Source organism: Choloepus didactylus, chromosome 4, assembly GCF_015220235.1.
Source record: "Choloepus didactylus isolate mChoDid1 chromosome 4, mChoDid1.pri, whole genome shotgun sequence".
NCBI classification, from domain to species: Eukaryota; Metazoa; Chordata; class Mammalia; order Pilosa; family Megalonychidae; genus Choloepus; species Choloepus didactylus.
This window is the reverse complement of record NC_051310.1, coordinates 46,961,493-46,984,909: the sequence shown is the minus strand read 5'-3', so window position 1 is coordinate 46,984,909 and position 23,417 is coordinate 46,961,493. Positions and strand designations below refer to the sequence as shown.

At 38.8% G+C, this 23,417-nt stretch overlaps 1 protein-coding gene and 1 pseudogene across 2 annotated transcripts; both read left to right on the top strand.

The window, feature by feature from the left end:
- Positions 1-138: 138 nt before the first annotated feature.
- On the top strand, positions 139-21,191 carry ZBTB1 (zinc finger and BTB domain containing 1). 2 transcript variants are annotated; one of them, XM_037832544.1, is made up of 2 exons: positions 139-235; positions 17,620-21,191. In XM_037832544.1, exon 2 carries the CDS (start codon positions 17,638-17,640, stop codon positions 19,777-19,779), a length of 2,142 nt encoding a protein of 713 aa, XP_037688472.1. In that variant the 5' UTR covers positions 139-235; positions 17,620-17,637; the 3' UTR covers positions 19,780-21,191. The 2 variants fall into 2 exon arrangements, with proteins under 2 accessions (XP_037688472.1, XP_037688471.1); XM_037832543.1 differs by lacking the exon at positions 139-235 and adding an exon at positions 247-783 and having other exon boundaries at positions 17,620-21,190.
- LOC119532621 lies at positions 11,613-12,379 on the top strand (annotated as a pseudogene).
- Positions 21,192-23,417: the final 2,226 nt, after the last annotated feature.

Sequence of the window (23,417 nt, the reverse complement as noted above, 5' to 3'; positions counted from 1 at the left end):
CTGAAGGGGAGGCGGGTTGGGCTGGGTGGGGCATGGCGGGGGAAGTGACTCAGGGCCAGAGGCGGACAGACCCATGGGAGGCGGGGTGGGGGGAGGGCAAAGAATGGGCGACCCCAAACGGACCCGTCGTGGGACAGGGCGAAGGTGCCGGCCCTCCCAGAACGCCAAGGGCGTATGGCGAGGGAGGGGCGAGCCGCTGGGCCCTAAGGTGCAGGGGTCTGACATCTGGAACACGGTGGGAAAGCAGCATCTTGCCCTTGGGAGAGTCGGGAGGAGCCCAGTCCCATCCAGCTGTGCAAACAGGAGGAGGAGGAGGTCCCAAGCCCACCCTAGGAATAGGGGCTACAGGGGTGGTCAAGCCGCCGCCACCGCGCCGGCCCCCGCGGTGCGGGTTGCGCCAGCCTCCCCGGAGCCCGACGCAGAAACTTGTTGCAACAAACAGGCGACCGCGGGTGCCCCTAGCAGCCAGCGGCGGAGTGGGTGGGCGGGCGAGAGGGAGGGGAAGGCTGGCGGACGCCGCAGCGAACTGGTGGGCAGACCCGGAGTCGCCGCGTAAGCGGGGCCGGCTCAGTGCGGTGCGGCAGGCGCGGCTGTGCGGCAGCGGAAGTCCTTTGTTGCAGCGCAGTCCCTGGCAGAGCCAGAGCCTCTCCGCGCAGCCAAGCCCGAGCGCCGCGCGCCGCCGCCACTGCAGCTCGCGGCCCCTTCGCCTCAGTCCGCCTTTCCCCCGGCTGGTTTGCTTTAAACTCCCTAAAATCTCCGCAGCCCTGGTTCTTGCTGCGGCCGGTGAGTATTTGCTAGTTGTGGGGCTATTTGCGGAACTTTGGCTCCGGCCGGAGGGCGACGGGCCGCGGGCCTGGCAGAATGCGGGCCCGAGCGACGCCGACCCGTGCGGGCAGCAGGAGCGCGGCGGACGCGCTGCGAGGACCTGGCGACGGGCGGGTGCCGGGCCGCCTGCTCGATCCCGCCGCCCGTCGGCGCGCCGGGTCAGGGGCGTGCGGCCTTCGTGAATCCAAGGCGAAGCCCTGGTGGAGACGAGTTCCCAAATTAGTTCTCTTCTTTTCCCTTTCTTTCTCTGCCTTTATTTTTTTGAGGGGGGAGGGTAGGGGAGAGAAGGGGAGGTGTAGACGGGAGGCGGGAGGGCCCGGTTTGATTGACGTGCCCAGAGCCCGCTTCTCTCAGTTTACAGCTGCGGCTCCTCGGCGGGTGGGAGGGGAAGTGTCCCGGAGCCGGAGGCCGCAGACTTGGGCGCGCTCCGAGGGAGGAGGCGTAAGAGCCGTGCAAATTCTTGCTATGCTCTTTCCCACCCCCAGTTGCGGACACATGGTTTTTGTCCAGTAAAAAGTCTTGGGTTTGGGACTTCTCCGTGGAAAAGGTCTGTTTCCTGGGGAGAAAGTGCTTTCTCTTCCATGGTGGGCACTTACTAGAAGTTTTCCTGGCGTTTGGTAAATGTGTTGGATGTTTGTCGAGAGTTGTTAACCCTAAAATGTGTAGGCATGAGTCTGAGCTCAGCCACTCCCTCTCAGCCTCGCTTTCTATCTAAGCAGCGCTTCTGCGTGATTTGAAGGATTGAGATGACAGTTTCCAAATTGGGAACCTTAGCGAAAGGTTAATGAAAGTCCTTGATGTTTTCAGGGGATAGTGTATAGGGCACGTGTAAGTGGGTGATATTTTTAAATTGAGCTACACGCAGATTCTCCATTAGCCTAAGTGTATTTCATACAGTATGTACACCTCAGGAAAACTGCCTGAACAGTTTTCCCATTAACACGTGAACCCAAGGAGCCGTCCAAGAACTTTTGAGGCGTCTTAGAATCGGTTTCTTGAGCTGAAGTTTAACGCACTCAGGAGCAGATTTTGTGAAGGATGCAGTTCTCAGGATAACTTCAAAGCAACCTCGGTCTTCCCCTTTGAAAGGGAGAATTAGATTCTATGCAATTTTGTCAATACAAATGGATATGACCTGGAGAAATGGGGAGAGTTAGGACACACACACACAAACTTGAATGATGGCTGGCCATCATTTGCTCAGAACCTCAAAACTTTCCTATTTAATCACTTGCCAGATATCTAATGAAGTCTCAATAATGACAATGACTTTGGGAGCTAAATGGGGACCTTCTTGTCTAAACAGAGTGAACTGAAGCATAGGGAAGTGAAATGCTTTTCCAAAGATGATAAACACAGCAAGTCTGCAGTACAATCTTCAATTAACATCTTCCTATCTTATGTTAAAAGCAGGGTTTCTCCAAGACCAGAAGTTCATGGTGGAGAATAATTCAGGTTGAGCAGCCTTTCCAATGCCTTTCTATCCTTCCCACTCTTAATAGGGTGGCTTACTTTTTTGGAGGGGAGGGGAGGGTGCCCTGTGGTGCATCATTGTCAGAGAAGAGAAACCATATTTAATTAGGATCTTAGCAAGGCACGAGCACAGTTCAGCCACTTACTCTTGACTTTGTGTTTTGATTTTACTTTCATTAACACTCCTGAAGTTTTGTGACTTTCTTCATTCCACTGTTTGCCAGGCTCTGAGGAAGCTATAGTTTGTAGAACTTTTTAAGAGTGTCTCCCATGTGCCTTGCAGCACCATCTCCCATTCATATGTGCAGGAGAAAAGAAGCTGTTTCTTTCAGGCTTTTCCTTCTTCAGCCAGGAAAAGTGCTAAGCCTTTTCTGTTAACCTTCTGGATCAAAGGGAAGGAGACCATTTGGGGTAGAAATGCAGAAGAATTTCCATGGATTTTTATTTTTAAAATGTAGTCTGTTGTCTTCCAAAACAAGTTGGGGTTTATTTGAGAAACATCTGCTTGAGAGGTCACTTTAGTTTCTACAGGATCTGTTTTCTCCTGATATTTTCTTCTTATGCTAGCATCTTTTGATGTAAAATAGTGAATTTATTTTGTTATTTGTTCATATACTCTTTATGTAAACCAAATTAAAGGTTATGGTTATTTTTTCTCAAAATGAAATTTTTTATTATAAAATACATGTCCATTGTAAAAATTCAACCTATACATAAAATACAAAATGAAACTCGTTCTTACTCCCACTCCCCAAATCACTGTTAACAGTCAATTCCTTGTTTAAACAAGAGAAGGCAACATTTGATCATAGCTGTGCTGCTGTATAGGGCTCACCCTGCCTAGGGATGGCCTATGGTAGGTAATCATAGGCTTAGGTTCTCTGTTCACTACTCAGCTTGGTGAGAATTGCCTGGTAGAAGAAAAGGGAGTGCTTTGCTTTGGGCTCATTTAAGATTCTAGGATTAAGAAACAGACTTGAGAGTTTAAATATAACAGTGCTGCTACTTTAGGTTTGTCCTTAGGAAGTACTTACTGTACCTTGGCAGGCTAGTTCTCATACTTTTAAATGATGTTAATGTTGATGCCCAGCCTTTGATAGATTGATTTATACCAGCCAAGTTCATTAAAACAAAAAATAACCACCACATATTTAGAGAGTTTCATAATTTATGGTTGGGAAGGGATGGATATACTTGCCATGAAGACCACTGCTATATCCCTGTGCTGATGGGGAGGAGGGATTCCTTTTAACTGGTATCAAAGGTCGCATGCCAAACATTAAGCAAAGGACAAAGGAAAGAAGGGGATTAATGACTATTGTTTTCAGATGTGGCATGGAAGGGACTCAGGCCTGAATGCCACTCATAATGGCATTCTGATGCATATTTAAGATACACTTCTAAGTGTACTAATATTTTAGCATGTACAGTCATTTGCAAATTAACTACAAGAGATGCTAGTCAAAATACAGAATCACTTATTTCTTAGCCTGTTGTATGCAAGAAGAATGAGCTGTGAAGAAGCTGATGATATTCTGGAAACAAAGCCTCAAAATAGTACATAGAAATTTAATCACAACATTGGTTATTTCAGGATGTTGAGGACCTGGTGTTTTTTTACACTACTCTTTGAATTTAAAAAGGTTTATCAAAATAAAATTTGAAAGTTAAGGAATGAAATAACCAACCAGATTATCTGTTGTCTGTGTGAGATGCATATTTCTTAGAGATAAGTGAAGAGCTCTGATGCTACTTTAAATCTTTAGTATTAGGAAACTGCATGCTTTGGGTGGGCAGTGGTAATCAGCAGATGGAAAGGGAAGATGGCGAAAGGACCAAACATTCTTTCTACAAGATGGGGCAGTATGAAAATGACAAGAGCTTTCAGATTCATGAAAGGTAACTCTAGGAGGCTTAGAATGTTCAGTTAGTAGTCATTCATGTCCAGAAAGAGTATTGCCTGGTGTACAAAAAAAAACAGAGTTTGAATCTCAGCTTCTACTTACAAGATGAACAATTCTGGGCAAATCAACCTTGGAATCAACCTGACAGGGTTGGTATGAGAATCTGTTGTATAATGTATTTGAAAATGCTCGCAAATTTTTGGCAGTATATAAAAGTATCATGATTGAAATAATGCAAAAGTTGATAAGCAAAATAAAACTTACCTACTTTAACATTTATTCACTCAGAAACTGATAAAAATAACAACTAGATATCAGGCAACTGTTACAGCCTCAGGGGATCCAGTGATGACTGAGATAATGCCCTGATCTCAGGGAGCTTAAACTAAAAGCAGGGAGCCAAATAGTGTGATGATAAATGCAGCATCCCAGTTTGGATGATACATTATATGTCATCCTATAGTTGTATGTATGAGTTGTTCCGGAAGCACAGAAAAGGTGCATCTTTCTTCCTTACCCTGAGGATGAGAAAGTACTTCCCTAAGGGAGGAGCTGAACATTGAAAAGGTTTAAGCAAAGAAAATAGCAATTGTGAAGGCTTTTGCTGTGTTAGGTGCTTTGGGATGAGGGGGAAGCCATTTTTAAATAGATTTAAGGCTTTAAAATGGAATCGTTAAGCTTCTTAAAAGGAACACTTTATGATACTCTTTATTGGTTTCATTTCATTGAATTCTAATTAGATAAGATTGACATTTTCAAGATCTTGGTTAAAATTAAACACAATTGCAAAAACACTAAAGCCACACAATAGGAAACAATACAATTAAAGCATGTGGGATCTCCTGAGAGAAGGAAACTAGGTAGTACCTCCCATCATCAGAGAGCGAGCTGCCTCACCAGTTGTTTATTCAGCAAAATTTATTGAATGCTTACTATGTTCCAGAGAAGTGAATAAGCCGAAGTTAAGTCTCAGCCTTCAAGTTGCTCATAATCTAGTCTGGGAAGAACAACTCATAGACAATTACAGTAGCTGGTTCTCATTTAACAGTGTGACAGACACTGTCTTAGAATAATTCTAAAAGCTAGGAAGGATCCCCATTCTCAGATGAAGAAATTGAGGCACAAATTGGGCAAGCAACCTGTTCAAGTTCCCACAACTATTAAGTGGCAGACCCAGAATTTGAATGCAGGCAGTCTGTTTAGTCTGTGCTCTAACCTCTACTCTTGATTCCCTGTTCTGATGATTAAAATGTAGCATAATAAGTGTAGGAGAAGGTAATACATAGGATAATATCAAAACAAATTAGTGGCAGATGGAGGTGTTACAGAGGCTTTCTGGAGGTGGTGATAAACTGATTCTTAAATGATGTATGAGAATCAATTAGCATAAGTAAAATTGGAGGTAAGAAATATCGAAAGTTTGGGGAGGTGGAGGTGGCAAGCAGTTTTGTGTTGCTTGAGCATGACGTTTGAAGGAGGAAGTAGCAAAACACGAGACTAGATGGCTGGGTATGGAAGGCCTTGTATGCTACACTAAGGAAACTAGCTTGAGAATGGTGAGAGGAACCATTGAAGCATTTAAGCAGGAGATTGATGTCTGATTTTTGTTCTTTATAAATCATCTGAGAATGAAGGATGGATTTGAGGGATCAATTAAGGCCTGTTGTAAAAACCCAAGAGTGATGATAGAGGTCTCACAAAAGCAAGGGAAGTGGGGATAGAATAGAGGGGCAGATTTGAGAATTATTTAGTGGGTAAATTGGCAAGTCTTAATAGTTGATTATGAGAGAGAAGTAGCCTCGGTGATTGGTGCATAGTGGTGCCAGCCGAGACAGAGAATACAGAGGGAGGAGCGGTTTTAGGTGGGTCTTAGACAAAGTCTGAATCCTCAGAATGAGTTTGCAATAGATAGAAGTACCACAGCGTGAATCCTAAGACAAATGCCACGTGCAAAAAGGGACTTCCTGGTGAAGTTGCTTTCTGCTGAGAGGAGCCAACTGTCTACACAGTGCCCTCTGGTGGTCAGAAAATGCCATGTTGCCTCTTTAAGATCAACAGAGAGAAACTACCTGGATTAAAGTGAAGACCTTTCCTCCTCCACTCCTAGAGGGAGAGGAACTTTCCTGATGTCACTGTGTTCCCTCTGCTTTCTGTGTGGATAAATTCATTTCCTAGACTTATAAGGCAGCTGAACTACAGAAATTCCTCACTTATTCAGAAGTTATTTGGTGGGCAACCTCAGCTATCCAGTGCCCAGGCCTGAACCAAAAGTGGGTTGAACTTGATCATTTCATAAAATTCTATAAACTATGTTCACAATAGTAACATTAATATTTAAGAAAAAATAAATTATGATTGCATTGAAAAGGCAAAGAAACACATCTCTAAGTTATACAAGAGTCCTTTGAAGAGTTTGATTTTCCCTATTTTGTAGGGGAAAGCAGGCTTAGAAAGGTAAAGAAATTTCTTTGTAGCTAAATAAGTGGTAGAGCTGGGATTCAAATCTAGTAGTGTCTGTTTCCAGGGCTCTTTTTCAATTCGTTTGTTTAACAATCATGTATTAAATGCCTACCATGTGGGAAGAGTGTGCTAGGCACAGGGAACACAAAGGCCATTAAGCCTTGTCCGTGTCCTTGAGAGTTCAGTGTAGCAGGCGTTGTACCATACTGCCTCCTTGGACCATTGTCAGTGCTGAAGATACAAGTAATACTACAGCACTGTTAGGACTAGTATGTGGCTACATTATGTTTTAAAAGATTTTAGGTCATAAGCATGAAACTAAGCCACCATTTTTAGCATTGTTTCAATGGGAATATATGTTTCAAGTTCTAAATAACCAACTTAAAAATAAAGTTTTGGAACATAAACAGTAATTTCAGAACTTCCTGTACTACATACTGAATTTGAAGTCTAATAACCAGCCAGAATGCCTGATATAAACAGTGAATAAAATTTTCTAAACTTGCTCATGTTTGTCATGTGAGTGCCTTAAAGTAAAACATTTTATCTTCAAGAGCCTATGCAACTGGTTCTTCCTGGAAGTTTCAAGGAGAAAACCTAAAGAATTTAATAGAATTTAGCAATTGGACTGTATACCTACCTTGGAAAACGGTATTCAAGAAAGGATTTTGCCAAGACGGTCTTATTTTTATAGGTGGCAGAATCTTCAGAGCTATTATCTTGAACTCAAGAGTAAGGTTGCTTGTGTTCTGATACTCCCAAGTCCACTCTTTGTGGCCTTGGGAAGGTTATATAACAATGTATGCCTGTCGTCTTATCTGTAAAATGGGCCTCATAACAGTATCTACTTCATAGTGTCTATTATTAGGATTAAGTGAGAAAATGATATATATATATGCATATATATGTATATGCAAGTGTATATATAATATATAGCATATATGTGTATATATGTTACATTTTGTTTATATAACATATGTATCTTTATGTGTGAGTGTGTATATACACGCGCACACACACACACATACACACCACTTAGAATAGAGCTTGGCACACAATAAGGCTCAATAAATGTTAGTGGTTCACATTATTGTTGTGTTACAGTTGTCATTGACCTTACCTTCTTAACCTTCTCCCAGTAAGGCTGGACTGTGGGCTGTTATTGGCCCATAGGCTTCTCAATAGGTTTGGCATGGACAGATCTGCACTCTCTCCCCAATTATTTATATACGCACCCATACAAATACAGTACCTGAAATCCCCCATGCTTTCAATTTTTCTCAATTCTACTCATTCATCAAAGCTTCATTCAAATCCTACATCCTTCCCTGAAGCCCACTATTCTGTTATAATTCATGCGTTTTTTTCCTAACCCTTGCTGAACAGTTATTTAATGTGGTTTAGTTCTTAATTGTTCTCCCATTGTTTCTTGGTTTAAAATTTAACCCCCCATATATTATTAGCTTTATTGTACACTGTTCTCCACCCTCCACCCCAATCCTTTATGCAATGTTAGGAACCGTTTAGGTGTTCAATACATTCTGGTACTCTGGCTGATGAGTAGAGACATGAGAGTATCCTTTTGTGCTGGTTTGAATGTATTGTGTCCCCCAAATGCCATTATCTTTGTGGTCTTGTGGGGCAGACGTTTTGGTGCTGGTTGGATTTGCTTGGAATGTGCCCCACCCAGCTATGAGTGATGATTTTGATGAGATGTTCCCACGGAGGCATGGCCCTGGCCATTCAGGGTGGGCCTTAATCAGTGGAGCTATATAAATGAGCTGACTCAAAGAGAGGGAACTGAGTGCAGCTGTGAGTGATGTTTTGAGGAGGAGCAAGCTTGCTGGAGAGGATCGTCCTGGGAGAAAGCCATTTTGAGGCCAGAGCTTTGGAGCAGACACCAGCTGCCTTCCTAGCTAGCAGAGGTTTTCCGGATGCCATTGGCCGTCCTCCGGTGAAGGTACCCAATTGCTGATGTGTTACCTTGGACGCTTTGTGGCCTTAAGACTGTAACTGTGTAGTGAAATATACCCCCTTTTTATAAAAGCCTATCCATCTCTGGTGTTTTGCATTCTGCAGCATTAGCAAACTAGAACAGATTTTGGTACCGAGAGTGGGGTGCTTTTGCTGCTGAGTTTGCAGATACCAAACGTGTTGGAACGGCTTTTTAAATGGATAAGGGGAAGATTCTGGAATATTGTGAGGAGCTTGATAGAAAAGGCCTAAACTGCTTTGAAGAGACTGTTTGTGGAAATACGGACTCTAAAGATACTTCTGACAAGGCCTTGAACAGAAATGGTGAATGTGTTGTTGTAAACTGGAAGAAAGGTGATCCTTGTTTTAAAGTGGCAGAGAATTTGGCAAAATTGAGTCCTGGTGTCAGATGGAAGGAAGAATCTGAAAGTGACAACCTGGAATACTTAGCTGAGGAGATCTCCAGACTACATGTGGAGGAGGTACCCTGGCTTCTTCTTGCAGCTTATAGTAAACTGCGAGCAGAGAGAGAGAAACTTAGAACTGAACTCTTGGGTTCAAAGAAACCAGAAGCTGATGGCTTGGAAAACTATGAGCATCCATGGGGTGGAATCCCAGAAGCTACAGCCCAATGTGAGGATGTAACCAAACATGGAACCCAGCTGCCATTTCAGTACAAGCCAAGATTGGAGATGGAATTATCCAGAAAGGATTTGTGGAAAGTCCTATTGTCTGACGGCTTTGATCCCTGTGTGCTTCATGCGAAGCCAACAGAATTTTTGCGAGATCTTTACAGACAGAGCCGCTGCCAGTCGGGACTGGAGGAGAAAGACAAGGAACAAACTGAAGGAAAAATTTCTTCAAAGACAGAGCCATGGAGGTTGAGGTCTGGAGTCAAGAGGCCTTGGGCTGGAAGAGTGGAGCAGCCCACATGCATGGAAAGGGTGAGTTTGCCCCAGAGGTCGAGGGTGGGCATTCCACCTCAATGCTCTGGAAGAGTTTTGCCACCCGAGGTCCCAAAGAGGGTGGAACACATTCCCAGGGAATTGGGGAGAGCCTGGCTGCCACCACACTGTTCTGAAGGGGTTGAGCGTGTGCTCCGGAGATGGAAGGGAATCCGGGAGCTGCCCCGATGTTTGAGGAGGGTGGGGCCGAGAAGGTGGTCTCCCCAGTGTGTGGATATGTTGGAGCACTCACCTAAGCGTTTGGAGAGGAAAGGGCTGCCAGAAAGGCCCTTAGGAAGGGTTAGACTCCCGCTCTCTCAAGCCCCAAGGATGCAACTTCGTTCTGTTAATGACTCTCAGACTTTGAAATCTAATGGAGTTTGTCCTGCAGGTTTTAGGAACTGTTTTGGTCCTGTTAACCCTGTTTTCCTTACTCTTTCCCCTTATGGCAATGGGAATGTTTATCCTATGAATGTCCCTCCTTTGTATATTAGAAGCACATAACTTGTTTTATGTTCACAGATTGACGGCTAACAGAAGATTATGCCTTAGGACTGACCATGCCTATAATTGATTTTGATAGGATCTTATTGTTACTGAAATGATTTAAGTGTCTGTGATATTGTTGTGGGATGAATGTACTTTGTATATGGAAAGATAATGTCATTTTGGGGTCCAGGGGGTGGAATGTGCCAGTTTGAATGTATTGTGTCCCCCAAATGCCATTATCTTTGATGTAATCTTATGAGGGCAGATGTTATCAGTTTTGATTAGATTTCTTTGAGTGTTTCTTTGGAAATGAGCCCCACCCAACTGTAGGTGATAACTCTGATGAGATAATTTCTGTGAAGGCATGGCCCCACCCATTTAGGGTGGGACTTGATCAGTGGAGCCATATAAATGAGCTGACTCAAAGAGAAGTAACTCAGTGCAGCTGTGAGTGACGTTTTGAAGAGGAACAAGCTTGCTAGAGAGGAATGTCCTGGGAGAAAGCCATTTTGAAACCAGAACTTTGGAGCAGACACCAGCCACGTGCCTTCCCAGCTAACAGAGGTTTTCCAGACACCATTGGCCATCCTCCAGTGAAGGTACCCGATTACTGATGTGTTACTTTGGACACTTTATGGCCTTAAGATTGTAACTGTATAGCCAAATAAACCCCCTTTTTATAAAAGCCAATCCATCTCTGGTGTTTTGCATTCCACAGCATTAGCAAACTAGAACACCTTTCATTATACTTTATGCTTTCTAAAAAGATAGTCTGTAATCCTCAACTTAAATCTATGTACATACATTTAATCATGTAACATAAGACACTGAAATAGGTAAGAGGAAATTAATGTTTATACTTAAATCTCTTTGGAGATCCAGAGGTAATGGTAAGTAGTTCAGAGACTGGGGTGCTGAATTGAGAGTTTGATGCTAGGCTCTGCTCTAGACTTGGCACAAGACTCTGCAAATCATCCTCAGGTGCCTCATCAGTAATGCAAGTCTATGATGCAAATTAGATGGTGAAAATTTGCTTTACAGAAGGAGTCACTTCAAAATTCCTTTGTTACTTCTTCATTTACTTTATTTGCCCTTAAATTATCATTTGACCAAGGCTGGGGCAAAATAAACTTCATCAAAGCTGTTAAAAAATATCATTTCCAAGTTTAGGGATTTAGCAGTGAAGGAAAAGTATTTCTAAAACTTGACCCTCTGTGAGAAATCTACTGAAATAGCTTACACGATATAACTTAGGGAACATGTGTATTGATAAGATAGATGCACCTGTTTAGATAGAACCACATATCCTAACCACCCCCCCCCACCCCCGCCCTCCACTGCACTGTTGCATGCTCCTGAGCCTGCAGGTCTGTGGTGAGCTGTGACATGGGTTTCTGTTCTCTTCTGCAGGATGGGGTTGTTAAAATTGTCAAGAATAAGGCTATTTCAAGAGTTACTAAGGAAATTTAGAAGTTGATGAGAGGGTAAAACTGGTTACTGTGCTCAGAAACGCTTGGTAAGCCAAGGTAAATATAAGTACAACACACCCAAATACTAGATGATAGTTTGTGTAACTAACAGATATCATTTGTCAGATCACTTATGCCCATATAGAAGTGGATACGATAGTCTGTACAGCTTCTGTTCACAAACTCCCAAAGTATGGAGTGAAGTTGGTCTGACAAATTATGCTACAGCATATTGTACTGGCCTGCTGCTGGCCTGCAGGCTTCCCAGTAGGTTTGGCATGGACAAGATCTATGAAGGCCAAGTGGATGTAACCGGAGATGAGGAATATAATGTAGAAAGTATTGATGGTCTACCTGGTACCTTCCTCTACTATTTGGATGCAGGCCTTGCCAGAACTACCACTGGAAATAAAGTTTTGGGGGCTCTGAAGGGAGCTTTGGATGGAGGCTTGTCTTCCCTTCACAGTACCAAATGATTCTCTGGTTATGATTCAGAAAGCAAGGAATTTAATACAAAAATACATCAGAAGCATGTCATGGGTCAGAAAGTTGTGGATTATATGTGTTACTTAATGGAAGAAGATGAAGATGCTTTCAAGAAACAATTCTCTCAATATACAAAGACCAGCTCAACACCCAACGTGATCGAGGAGATGTACAAGAAAGCTCGTTCTGTTATAAAAAAGTATCCAATCTATGAAAAGAAGCCTAAGAGAAGTTTTTTTTAAAAAAAGGTGGAACTGCCCCAAAATCTCTTGCCCAAAAGAAAGGTTAGGTAGCTCAGAAGAACGCAAGCTTCCTCAGAGTTCAGGAGTGGGTTGTTGAGCACAATATTCTATGAACTTTTTTCACATAAAGACAATAAACTTATCAATAACCAGCTTTAAAAATAAACACACTGCTCTTATAGAAGAAAAGAAATAATAGGGGCCTACAAACTAATCCAAAGGTCCAAAAGAAAGGTTGAGCCTAACAGAAATATTATAGACCAGTGAATTTTTAAAATAAAAATCAATATAAAGTTTTATAGTTAGAAATTTTACAATCCCTATTTTATTTGACTTTTTGAGTCAGGCTGTGAGATGGATTACTGTTAGCCCCATTTTATAGATAAAGAACTCAGATGGGTGTAGCCACTTGCACAAGGGCACGTGGCCAGAAAACCTCTGTATTAAGGATTCATGCCCAATGCTTATTGAGTGTTCTTTGCAGAAGGCCACACTGCATAGTACTAAGGGATTGCTGTATAGTGGTTGGGTATCTGTCTGGTACAAGCCTCTGTGCTGTTGTCCACTTTTCTATGGTTAATGATACTTTCGATATATAAACCAGCACTAGATCTTTACCTTCTGTGAAATAAGTATGTTGGATAGATTAGGTCTCAGGTCCCTCTAAACCACTAAAAGTATATGAATATCAATAATTACTTAATGTGCTTAATATTCTTCTCGGCTATTTTTTAATTTGAGACTAGAAGTAAACTTTTCAAACTAATGCTTAAAAATCCAGTGTAAAATTTTTTGTATCACCTAACTCCTTACCCTTCCTGGAGAACTGGATATTGGATATCCTTCCAGCCTCGGGGGAACCCTTGGCAGTACATAGCTCCCTGTTCTTATCCAAAAGACATTAAGTCCTTTAGATACACGTTTGTAGTTTCTGCTCTCAGCCCCCGCCCTTAGCTTCTAGGTGTAACCAACTCGCTTTACCAGTGATGCAGCTAGTAACATAAGTAAAAGCAATCACAGATTCCAGGCATATAAACAGTAACAACTGATATATAAGCAATCCTTTCATTTAAAACTTTTCGTAAGCTTTACGATAACATAAAGTTCACTAAGTTTTTTGGTGGCCTTATTAAGGATGTCAACAAAAAAACTGAAAAGCAGACTTTTGAAATTTGAGTGAAATTCTTGTTTAGTTAATAACAGTGAGCAACTTATAAAAAAAATTAATACAAAAATTAAGATTATCCTCAAGAGATAAACTGAAAAAGACTCACAGGAATGTAACACAGACATATACCTCCCTCCCTCTTGTGTGTGTGTTATTAAGCCTTCTTAAAACCTTTCTGAATGAGGTATAACAAATAGAGTTGCTGGTGCTAAAGTATGAGTGATTGCTTTTACAAGTTACTGTACTTAAGTGTTCTAAAAATTGTGGTGATAGTTGTACATATTTGTGAATATGCTAAGAACCACTGAATTGTACACTTTAAATAGGTGAATTGAATTGTATGTTTAGGAAAAAGCTGTTTAGAAAAAAGAAAAAATCACACACCTCTAAGCATGATTCCACTAGGAGCCCTAAGCAAGCAGCCAGAGGTCTAATTAGACCATCCTCTGCTCACATCTTCAGTGAGAGAGGGGAGCCCCAGCTAGGGAATCTTGTTTCAACAAATACCTGACAAGTACCCCTACTGCACTCCCAGGACAGTTCTTGCCTTGGCTGCGGGAACAGACCTCAAAACAATTTTAAAACAGTGTGAGCATGGCATAAGAATGTCCAGAAAGGCACAGTTACCAACAGTAAATAGATTAATTGTTCCCAGGGGCTGGGGGTACAAGTAAATGAAGAGTGACTGCTAATGCTTTTTTGGGGTGATGAAACATTCTAAAGTTAGATAGTGGCCATGTTTGCACAACTTTATGAATATACTAAAACCCAATGAATTGTACACTTTAAATTGCTGAATTTTATGGCATGTGAATTATACCTCAGTAAAATTCTTATTTAAAATAAATAAATGACTCTACCTAAAAATCAGTTTTACTCTGAAAACCAGAGTATCCAGAGCCCTTACTCTCTCTCCTACAGCATACCTCCTTCCACAGAGAAGAGGATAATTACTGAGTACATGTTGAATGAAATCAGTAATCTAGAAAATGGGTCAAAATACTCTTCAGTGATGTATCCTTGAGATTACAGAATACATGTGCTATTGCTGATTCTTAGAACTTTATATAGTGCCTGGTACACCAAAGATATACAGATATTAGTTGTATGAATAAATGTGCATTAAAATGCTATAGATACTTTGTTCTAGTGTTTTGCTTATGTTAACACAGAATAAATGTATTTTCACTAATTTAATTGAATTATGACTATAGCTATAGCCTTCTATGTGGCTATAGCCTTCTGTGTGGTTGAATTAATTTTGGTTTTGACCATAAAACTACTTTTCATTTAGATAAAAAGAGTCTTGGAAGTTTTTAAGAGCCTGCATTATATCATTATTTCAACCACAGGCTATTTAATACCATAAAGTATTTACAGATTAACTGCTAGCTTTCTAGTAGATTCTTAAAGATTTGAAAGGAAATGTCAAGGTTATCTAGTCAAGCTTACCTCCTGATGCTTACATGGGTATCACCACCACCACTGACACTATCATTTCCATTAATTGTTACATGCCAAGCACTATACACTTCTCACATTGCTTCTGTGAATCTCATGTTTGACAGTGCAGACAGTTGAGGGTCAGTGAGGATAAGCAAGTTGCCAAAGGTGGCAAAGCTGGTTTGGAACCAGAATTCAGTATGATACAAGGCCTGTGTTCTTTTCACTATACTATGGTGTCCTCAACATTTGTTCCTGTTTCAATACGGGGTACTCATTTCCTCTGAAAGAGTTTGTTTCATTTTTTAACAACTCATTACTAGAAAGTTTTTTTTTTTTTTTTTTAATTGAGCTACACCTATCCCTTTCTTCTTCCTCTTTGATTTATTATTCCTTAAAGATCTATCTGAATCCTATAAAATGGTTATAGACCTAGAAATTTCATCTTAAAATGGGCTCAAAGGCAACATGTGTGTCCCCTCCCCATCTTTTGTCACCCTTTGAAAAAGATTGTTGTTGTTGTTGTTGTTTTGATATCTTTTGTATAATTGTAACAATAACATAATCTCGTATCCTGTGTTATTTACTTGATTCTTCATCCTGAAAATTTTTCTCATTTTTTTCTATACTCTTTATAAATGTAATTTTTAAAGGCCACATGACAGTGAATTCCATGGAGATTTACTTTAGTTTACTTAACTCCATATTAACAGACAATACAAATTATAAATAACACAATAATGAATATCTTTGGGCATATATTCCTTTCTGCATTTAGGTACGTACTGAACATGATTCCTCACAATTAGTACAGTTTTGGTACCTACTTGAAATACTTGATCTGGCTTCCAGTAAAGACACATTGGTTGCACAACTCCATGTTTTCAGACAGGGAAATAGGAGAGAGGTAACAGGATGGGTCCGTAGGTAGTAGGGGGATGGGTATGTGATCCAAATTTGACCTATGAGAAATAGATTAAAAGCAAGTTGAAGTAAGTACACTCAGATACTCTTAATTACTATTGCAGGTATTGAAGTCTTCTGAGACTAAAGATTGAGCAGTTTATTTCCCTGAACGGCTTGTTAAATGTTCTTTTAATGTTCGCTCAAATAGCAAAGGAATTAGCTTTTAAGTAGAAGATAGATTCTGAAGCTTTATGTATACAGATAAAAAATTTAGGCTAAAGTTGGATCTTATTTTAGCTTTACAGTGTAATAGATAGAACTGGTACGTTTAATGTTTTCCTCTCCTTTCTTCATAAAAAATCAACTCACTAACATTAAAAATACTTATAGTATCCCCCATAGAGTAAGTGAAGAAAACTAGTTGCAGAAATACATGTATGATGTATGATACCTTTTAGGTAAAAAAAAAAAACAACAAAAGCAAAACTATGTGCCTGCTATATATGTATGTACTCAGTTAATAGCTGTTGCATATTTGTGTATGTATGTATATAAATAGAACTGAAGGAATAGAATCCAGAGTGTTTAGAGGGGTTACCTCTGGGAAGGGGTATGTGACCTAAAGTGTGTTTATAGTCTGTGTACTTATATAGAAGTTTGTTTGAATTTTTTGCAGTGAGCATGTGTTACTTTTCTATACTTTTTAAAACAGTTACAAAAATGGAAGAAAAATTTACTATACAACCTAAGGATAGATATCTCCTTTGCAAATAAATCCCTATATCCACCGCTTCTTTACACCCTAAAGTACATGCTGAGCAATATAAGACATACATATATTCTGACTGTATAGAATTATTCCTTCTCCAGTAATTCAAGAAAAGAGTAGTGATCAAACCTATTTGCTTGGTGCCATTTCCATATAATCTAATAAGGTTTTTTAAATGGAATTTTTCTATAAAAATTTTTATACATATACAAAAATAGAATTATACCTCTCAGCTTCAATAGTTATCAACACATGGGCAATCTTTTTTTTTTTTTTTTTTTGGTACAGTCCTATGGTTTTTAAAATTTTATTTATTCTAGTAACATAAATTCTAAAATTTCCCCTTTTAACCACATTCAAATATATGATTCAGTGCTGTTAATTACATTCAGTTTTGCGCTACCATCACAGTATCCATTACCAAAACTTGCCCATCATATACATGGGCCATCTTGTATCATGTATAACTCTTTGCAACCCCCCACACTTGACCCACTGGATTATTTTGAAGCAAATCTCAAATATATCATTTCATCTATAAATATAAGTATAGCCAAAGAAAAGCTCTCTTTTAATGCAACTAAAATACCCTCATCACACTTTAAAAATGAGCAAGAATTTCTTAATATCAATCTTCTAAGTTTTAATATTCAACAATCTAGGTGTTAACTTTCAGTGTAGGTTGCTGTTTTGTTTACTTTCCATTCATATCCTTCAGGTACTTCTAATATCTTTTTGTTTTCATTTTAAATTTAGTATACATTTCCCCTCCACCCCAGAGTTGTAATAAAACGGAAATGATATTTTGTTTTTGATGCCTTTGCTTGTATTTCTTAATCATTAAATAAAATCAATCTGAGAAACATGAACAAATAGCTAGGTATTTTCATCCTCCAATTTAAAAAATGATTCAAGTATATAGTATTGTGTTTTACTACATTAGAATGGAAAGCTATTCATATCTTGCAATAGCATAGTGACACAAGTCACAAATCATGATGAAAATTATTTTTTTTCAAATGCTTTACCGCTATCTTGTCTAACTTTAATATTTCTGTTTTACATAGGTCTCTAATTAATAGAAGATGGCAAAGCCCAGCCACAGCAGCTACGTCCTTCAGCAGCTAAACAACCAAAGGGAATGGGGTTTTCTCTGTGACTGTTGTATTGCAATTGATGACATTTACTTTCAAGCACACAAAGCAGTTCTAGCTGCCTGTAGCTCCTATTTTAGAATGTTTTTCATGAACCATCAGCATAGTACTGCACAGCTGAATCTCAGCAACATGAAAATTAGTGCTGAGTGTTTTGATCTCATTTTGCAGTTTATGTACTTAGGAAAAATTATGACCGCTCCCTCTAGTTTTGAGCAGTTTAAAGTAGCAATGAACTACCTACAGCTGTACAATGTTCCAGACTGCTTAGAAGACATACAGGATGCAGACTGTTCTAGTTCAAAATGTTCATCTTCTGCTTCCAGCAAACAGAACAGTAAAATGATATTTGGGGTAAGAATGTATGAAGACACTGTGGCTAGAAATGGCAATGAAGCCAACAGGTGGTGTGCAGAGCCAAGTTCAACAGTAAATACACCATATAATAGAGAGCCTGACGAAGAGTCTTTGCAATTAGGTAATTTTCCTGAACCATTATTTGATGTATGCAAAAAAAGTTCTCTGTCCAAATTATCTACTCCAAAAGAACGTGTGTCACGGCGTTTTGGACGGAGCTTTACCTGTGATAGCTGTGGATTTGGCTTTAGCTGTGAAAAATTATTAGATGAGCATGTGCTAACTTGTACTAACAGACATTCTTACCAAAACACAAGAGCCTATCACAGAATAGTAGATATTAGAGATGGGAAAGACAGTAACATCAAAGCTGAGTTTGGTGAAAAGGATTCTTCTAAGACATTTTCTGCACAAACGGACAAATACAGAGGAGACACAAGCCAGGCTGCTGATGATTCAGCTTCAACCACTGGAAGCAGAAAAAGTGGCACAGTGGAATCAGAAATAGCCAGTGAAGAGAAAAGCAGAGCTGCTGAGAGGAAAAGAATCATTATCAAGATGGAGCCAGAAGATATTCCTACAGATGAATTGAAAGACTTTAACATTATTAAAGTTACTGATAAAGACTGTAACGAATCCACTGACAATGATGAATTAGAAGACGAACCTGAAGAGCCATTTTATAGATACTATGTTGAAGAAGATGTCAGTATTAAAAAAAGTGGTAGGAAAACGCTAAAACCTCGGATGTCAATAAGTACTGATGAAAGAGGTGGTTTAGAAAATATGAGGCCCCCTAATAACAGTAGTCCAGTGCAAGAGGATGCTGAAAATGCATCCTGTGAACTGTGTGGACTCACAATAACTGAGGAGGATCTGTCATCTCATTATTTAGCCAAACACATTGAAAATATCTGTGCATGTGGTAAATGTGGACAAATCCTTGTCAAGGGCAGACAACTTCAGGAACATGCTCAGAGATGTGGAGAACCCCAAGATCTGACAATGAATGGGTTAGGAAATGCTGAGGAGAAAATGGACATGGAAGAGAATCCTGATGAGCAGTCTGAAATAAGAGATATGTTTGTTGATATGTTGGATGATTTTAGGGACAATCATTTCCAGATAAACAATGTCCAAAAAAAGCAGTTGTTTAAACATTCTGCCTGTCCATTTCGATGCCCTAATTGTGGCCAACGTTTTGAAACTGAAAACCTAGTGGTTGAACATATGTCCAGCTGCCTAGACCAAGATATGTTTAAGAGTGCCATCATGGAAGAAAATGAAAGAGATCACAGACGAAAGCATTTTTGTAACCTCTGTGGAAAAGGATTTTATCAGCGGTGTCACTTAAGAGAACACTATACTGTTCATACTAAGGAAAAACAGTTTGTTTGTCAGACATGTGGAAAGCAGTTTTTAAGAGAACGTCAATTGCGACTGCACAATGATATGCACAAAGGCATGGCCAGGTATGTCTGTTCCATTTGTGATCAAGGAAACTTCAGAAAACATGACCATGTACGGCATATGATTTCTCATTTATCTGCTGGTGAGACTATATGCCAGGTCTGCTTCCAGATATTCCCAAATAATGAACAGTTGGAGCAGCACATGGATGTTCATCTGTATACATGTGGAATATGTGGAGCAAAATTTAATTTGAGAAAAGATATGCGATCACACTATAATGCCAAGCATTTGAAAAGAACTTAAGTGATTTTCTACCGTACTAATCTTTAGTTGATAGCAAACAAAACACCAAAGCAAAGGATATGAGCTATTTAGAAATTGATTTTATAAGATGAATTGTTGGAAAAAAATTTTCAACGCCCTTTACCTTTAATATTTTTGTTTAGGATCTTAGTATCTACATTTTAGGAGTTATTAAATGTTTACTATCATTTTGTTGTTTCTTAATAGAATTCTTTGTTCTTAGTTTGTCTTAGCTATGATTAAAATTACTTTTAATTGTAGACTACAAGTGGTTGTTACCCTTCAATGACTATTAAACTTTAGTTTTTTATCAATAAGGTGATGATTTCACTATTTCTATGTGATTTTTGTTTGTTTGTTTGAAAGCTGTCCCGTTAAATTTTAAACCCTATATCATTGGGCATTCCTGTTTAAATTTTTTTGTTTTAATTTTTAATTAATTAGTTATTTGAAACTGCCATTCACTTTTAGTTTAGTTTGTTTTTTCCTTTTGTCAGTTGAACAGCGATTTAGCCACTGTTTATTCCCCTTATTATTAATGAAATCGAGATTCTTAAATTGACAAGCTGCAGGTTAGGTGCACTGAACCTAACCCTGAAGGTTGACATGGGCTCATACTTGGCCTAAAAAGATGGACCTGAGGAAATTCTTGTAAATGAATATTTCCTATAATTGATAAAATATTATCATAAATAGTCACATTTAAAACTTATATTAAGTGTAAAACCCAATGACTTTACCCACTCGAGAAATTAGTGGGGATAAGTCATTTTGTTTTGTGATAAAATTAACTATGATAGTTAATTAAAAAGACATTAACTTGTATTCATTTAAAATATTTTAATTTAAAATATGCTGATTTCTAAAGTGTTAGTTTATCAATTATTCTTGTTTGTAAATAGACTTTAATAGTTCTCCAGGAATATGACGTCTAAAGGAAAATATTTCATCTTTAAAATTACATACTTTTGGAATTTACTTTGAGATTTGAGAAAGCTGCCATATGTATATTGATAAATCTAATAAAATAATTAATTATAAATCTGGTTGTTCTATAAAAGTAGAGTGCGTAAAAAGTTTTTATTGTGTTTTATACTACCTAAGTTTTGGAGAAAATGTGTTGTGGCCAATTGTAGGTTATTGCAATGCTTTTTTTTCTTCTGTAAAGGACCACAAATTAATCACAGCATACACAAATGGAAACAGTTTATTGTTTTTTAGTTAAAGTAGTATTACTGTTGTTGCTGACACAGGTTCTACATGAAGTACATGTGAATTAAAACACTGACAAAATGGACCTACCAATAAACACATCTATTGAGTAGAATGCCTTTTAATGTAAATATAATTACTTTTAGTGTAATACCCTTTTTATAATGAAAGGCATTTTAAATAACCCCCATACTTAAAAATATAATTTTGTGATTATGAACAGTAATTTATAACATTGCTCTTGTTGTTTACATCAGATTTTTAAGATATGCAAATTATATTTTTGTATACAATTTGAATAAAAGAACAAGTTGCCAAGAGAATTGAGAGACATGTTGACTAGCACAAATATAGTTGAAAGAGACATAGTAGAGCACAGTGTGAGCTCAGATTTAGGGGATATGTAGATGTTTTCATAAGGATAGGAATAGCACAGGACCCAGTGCAGCACTGAAACAAGAGAATGAGAAGTAGAGGAACGAGGAAAATACACAAAAAGAAAATGAGAAGCCAGGAATCTTTTTTAAAGCCACATAGTTTGTAACAGAGAAAGCAGGAAAAATGATTCATCTTAATCTTAGATACAGTACTTTATCAAGTAATTAAATCTGAAATGCAACCTAAAATAAAATATGGTATATAGATTGCTGATAGGAACCTGATAAAGAAAAGTTCTGTAACAAGCCCACAGACCATCAGAGAGTGGTATAAAGAAATAAGATAAACTGAAACCAAATTTCCAAATTATATAGTGTCTTAGTGACAAAATTTTCTTTAGGATCACTTTTTTCCATGACCCACATCATAATCTGTGGTGCAGTGACCTTCCCATCTTTAAAGAACCTGGCTCTTTCTTAATACTACCACACTTTGTAGAAAGAATTGCCTATTTCATTAGGAAGGAGGGTTTTATTTAGTTTTTGATGCATACAAACAGCCAACCATTAACGAGCAAATATAAACATCAGACCTAATCTCTAACTATACTTAACTGTTATGTTTATAGTTTCACAAAGCCACACCTCATGATTTCTCCCAGTTTCATTTTAGCCAGGACATGCAGTTTTTTGTTTTGTTTTGGAACAGTAGCTTCTCTAAGTAAAATGTACAATTTTCCTTATCAAGGGAAAGTGTTCATTTAAAGGCTGCTTGCCTCTTAAAACTGGCAGGAGTGAAAAATATCCACCACCTCTTTATCCCGATTTCCTCTCACCTCCTCCCTCCTGGGGTAGAAGTGCAGATCTGCATCTCCTTGCTGTTGTTTCCTGTCCTCTGTGAAGGCATTGAGTCAAAGTCATGGAAACTGCATGCTCCTTCTGTCTTTATAACTTGGGTGTTAAGGCTCCAAATCCAAAAATGGAAGGAAAATCTAGATAGAGTTACATGGAATTTTGTCCCTTTTTCTCACAAGCAGTTACCTAAAGGGCCTTTAGTTCTAAACTCCAATCCTGGAGGAATGCAGTCAGTGCCTAACAAGACTGCCACCAGTTACAGTGCAACAAAGATATTCTATAATTCTTTAGCAAACAGGACTAAGAATCTCAGAGATTAATAAAGCACAACCAAGGTGGCAGTGTATTAGGACTAAGCAATTTTCTTAGTTTCTCAGATTTTTAAAGTAAGAATATTAAATGACTCACATGAGTAAAATGGTACATGACTAATGTTGAATGTGTGAAGCAATAAACAGATTGAGTATAGACAAAAGTTAAATTAAAAGAAAGAACATAAGGATTCCTGAGGGGCTAGTTATAAAGTAAAACAACTGGAATAAGATCAGCGTTTGCTAGGGCAGTCAGAACTCTAGTTAAAGGAAAAATAAACAAGTAGGAAGGATATAGAATATATGAATATACTGACATTAGAAATCATGGTTAAGTACAGTAGTTAAGAGCAAAAATGTGAATAGGATTTAAAAACTGAATTAATAAACAGATTTGGAAATTCTAGGTGAGATGAATGAAGATGAAAATAATTTGATTAGAACTATAGAATGCCTAATGGAACAACTGTTACAAACATGCCAAGGATATGCCTAAATACTTAGGATAACATACCAACTTTTATGTTTTAAAAAAGTGGGAAGAGAAGTTCGTCTACATCACTAGTAAGGAACTTTCATATTGGATAGATCTCTGGAAAGTCCCCCAAAGAACTAGTTTCAAGTTGTAATAATTAAATTAACATAAAACTTATTGTTGTTAACACCACAAACTACAGCAAGGTTGTACATGCGAACAGAAAGCTAAATCGGTAACAAAAGAAAACACCCAACTGTATGTGTACAGAAAGGTGAACATAAAGAACTTTGGAATATTTCTTAATTTTAACTGGGTTTCATCTTGGATTAGAATTTTATTTATTTATTTATTTGTCATTAATCTACTTAGACTAGTCCCTCATCTTTCTCCAACCCCCACCTCTTT

Coding starts and splice junctions, on each gene's coding strand:
- ZBTB1 (XM_037832544.1), top strand. CDS start 17,638: ATGGCAAAGCCCAGCCACAGCAGCTACGTCCTTCAGCAGCTAAACAAC.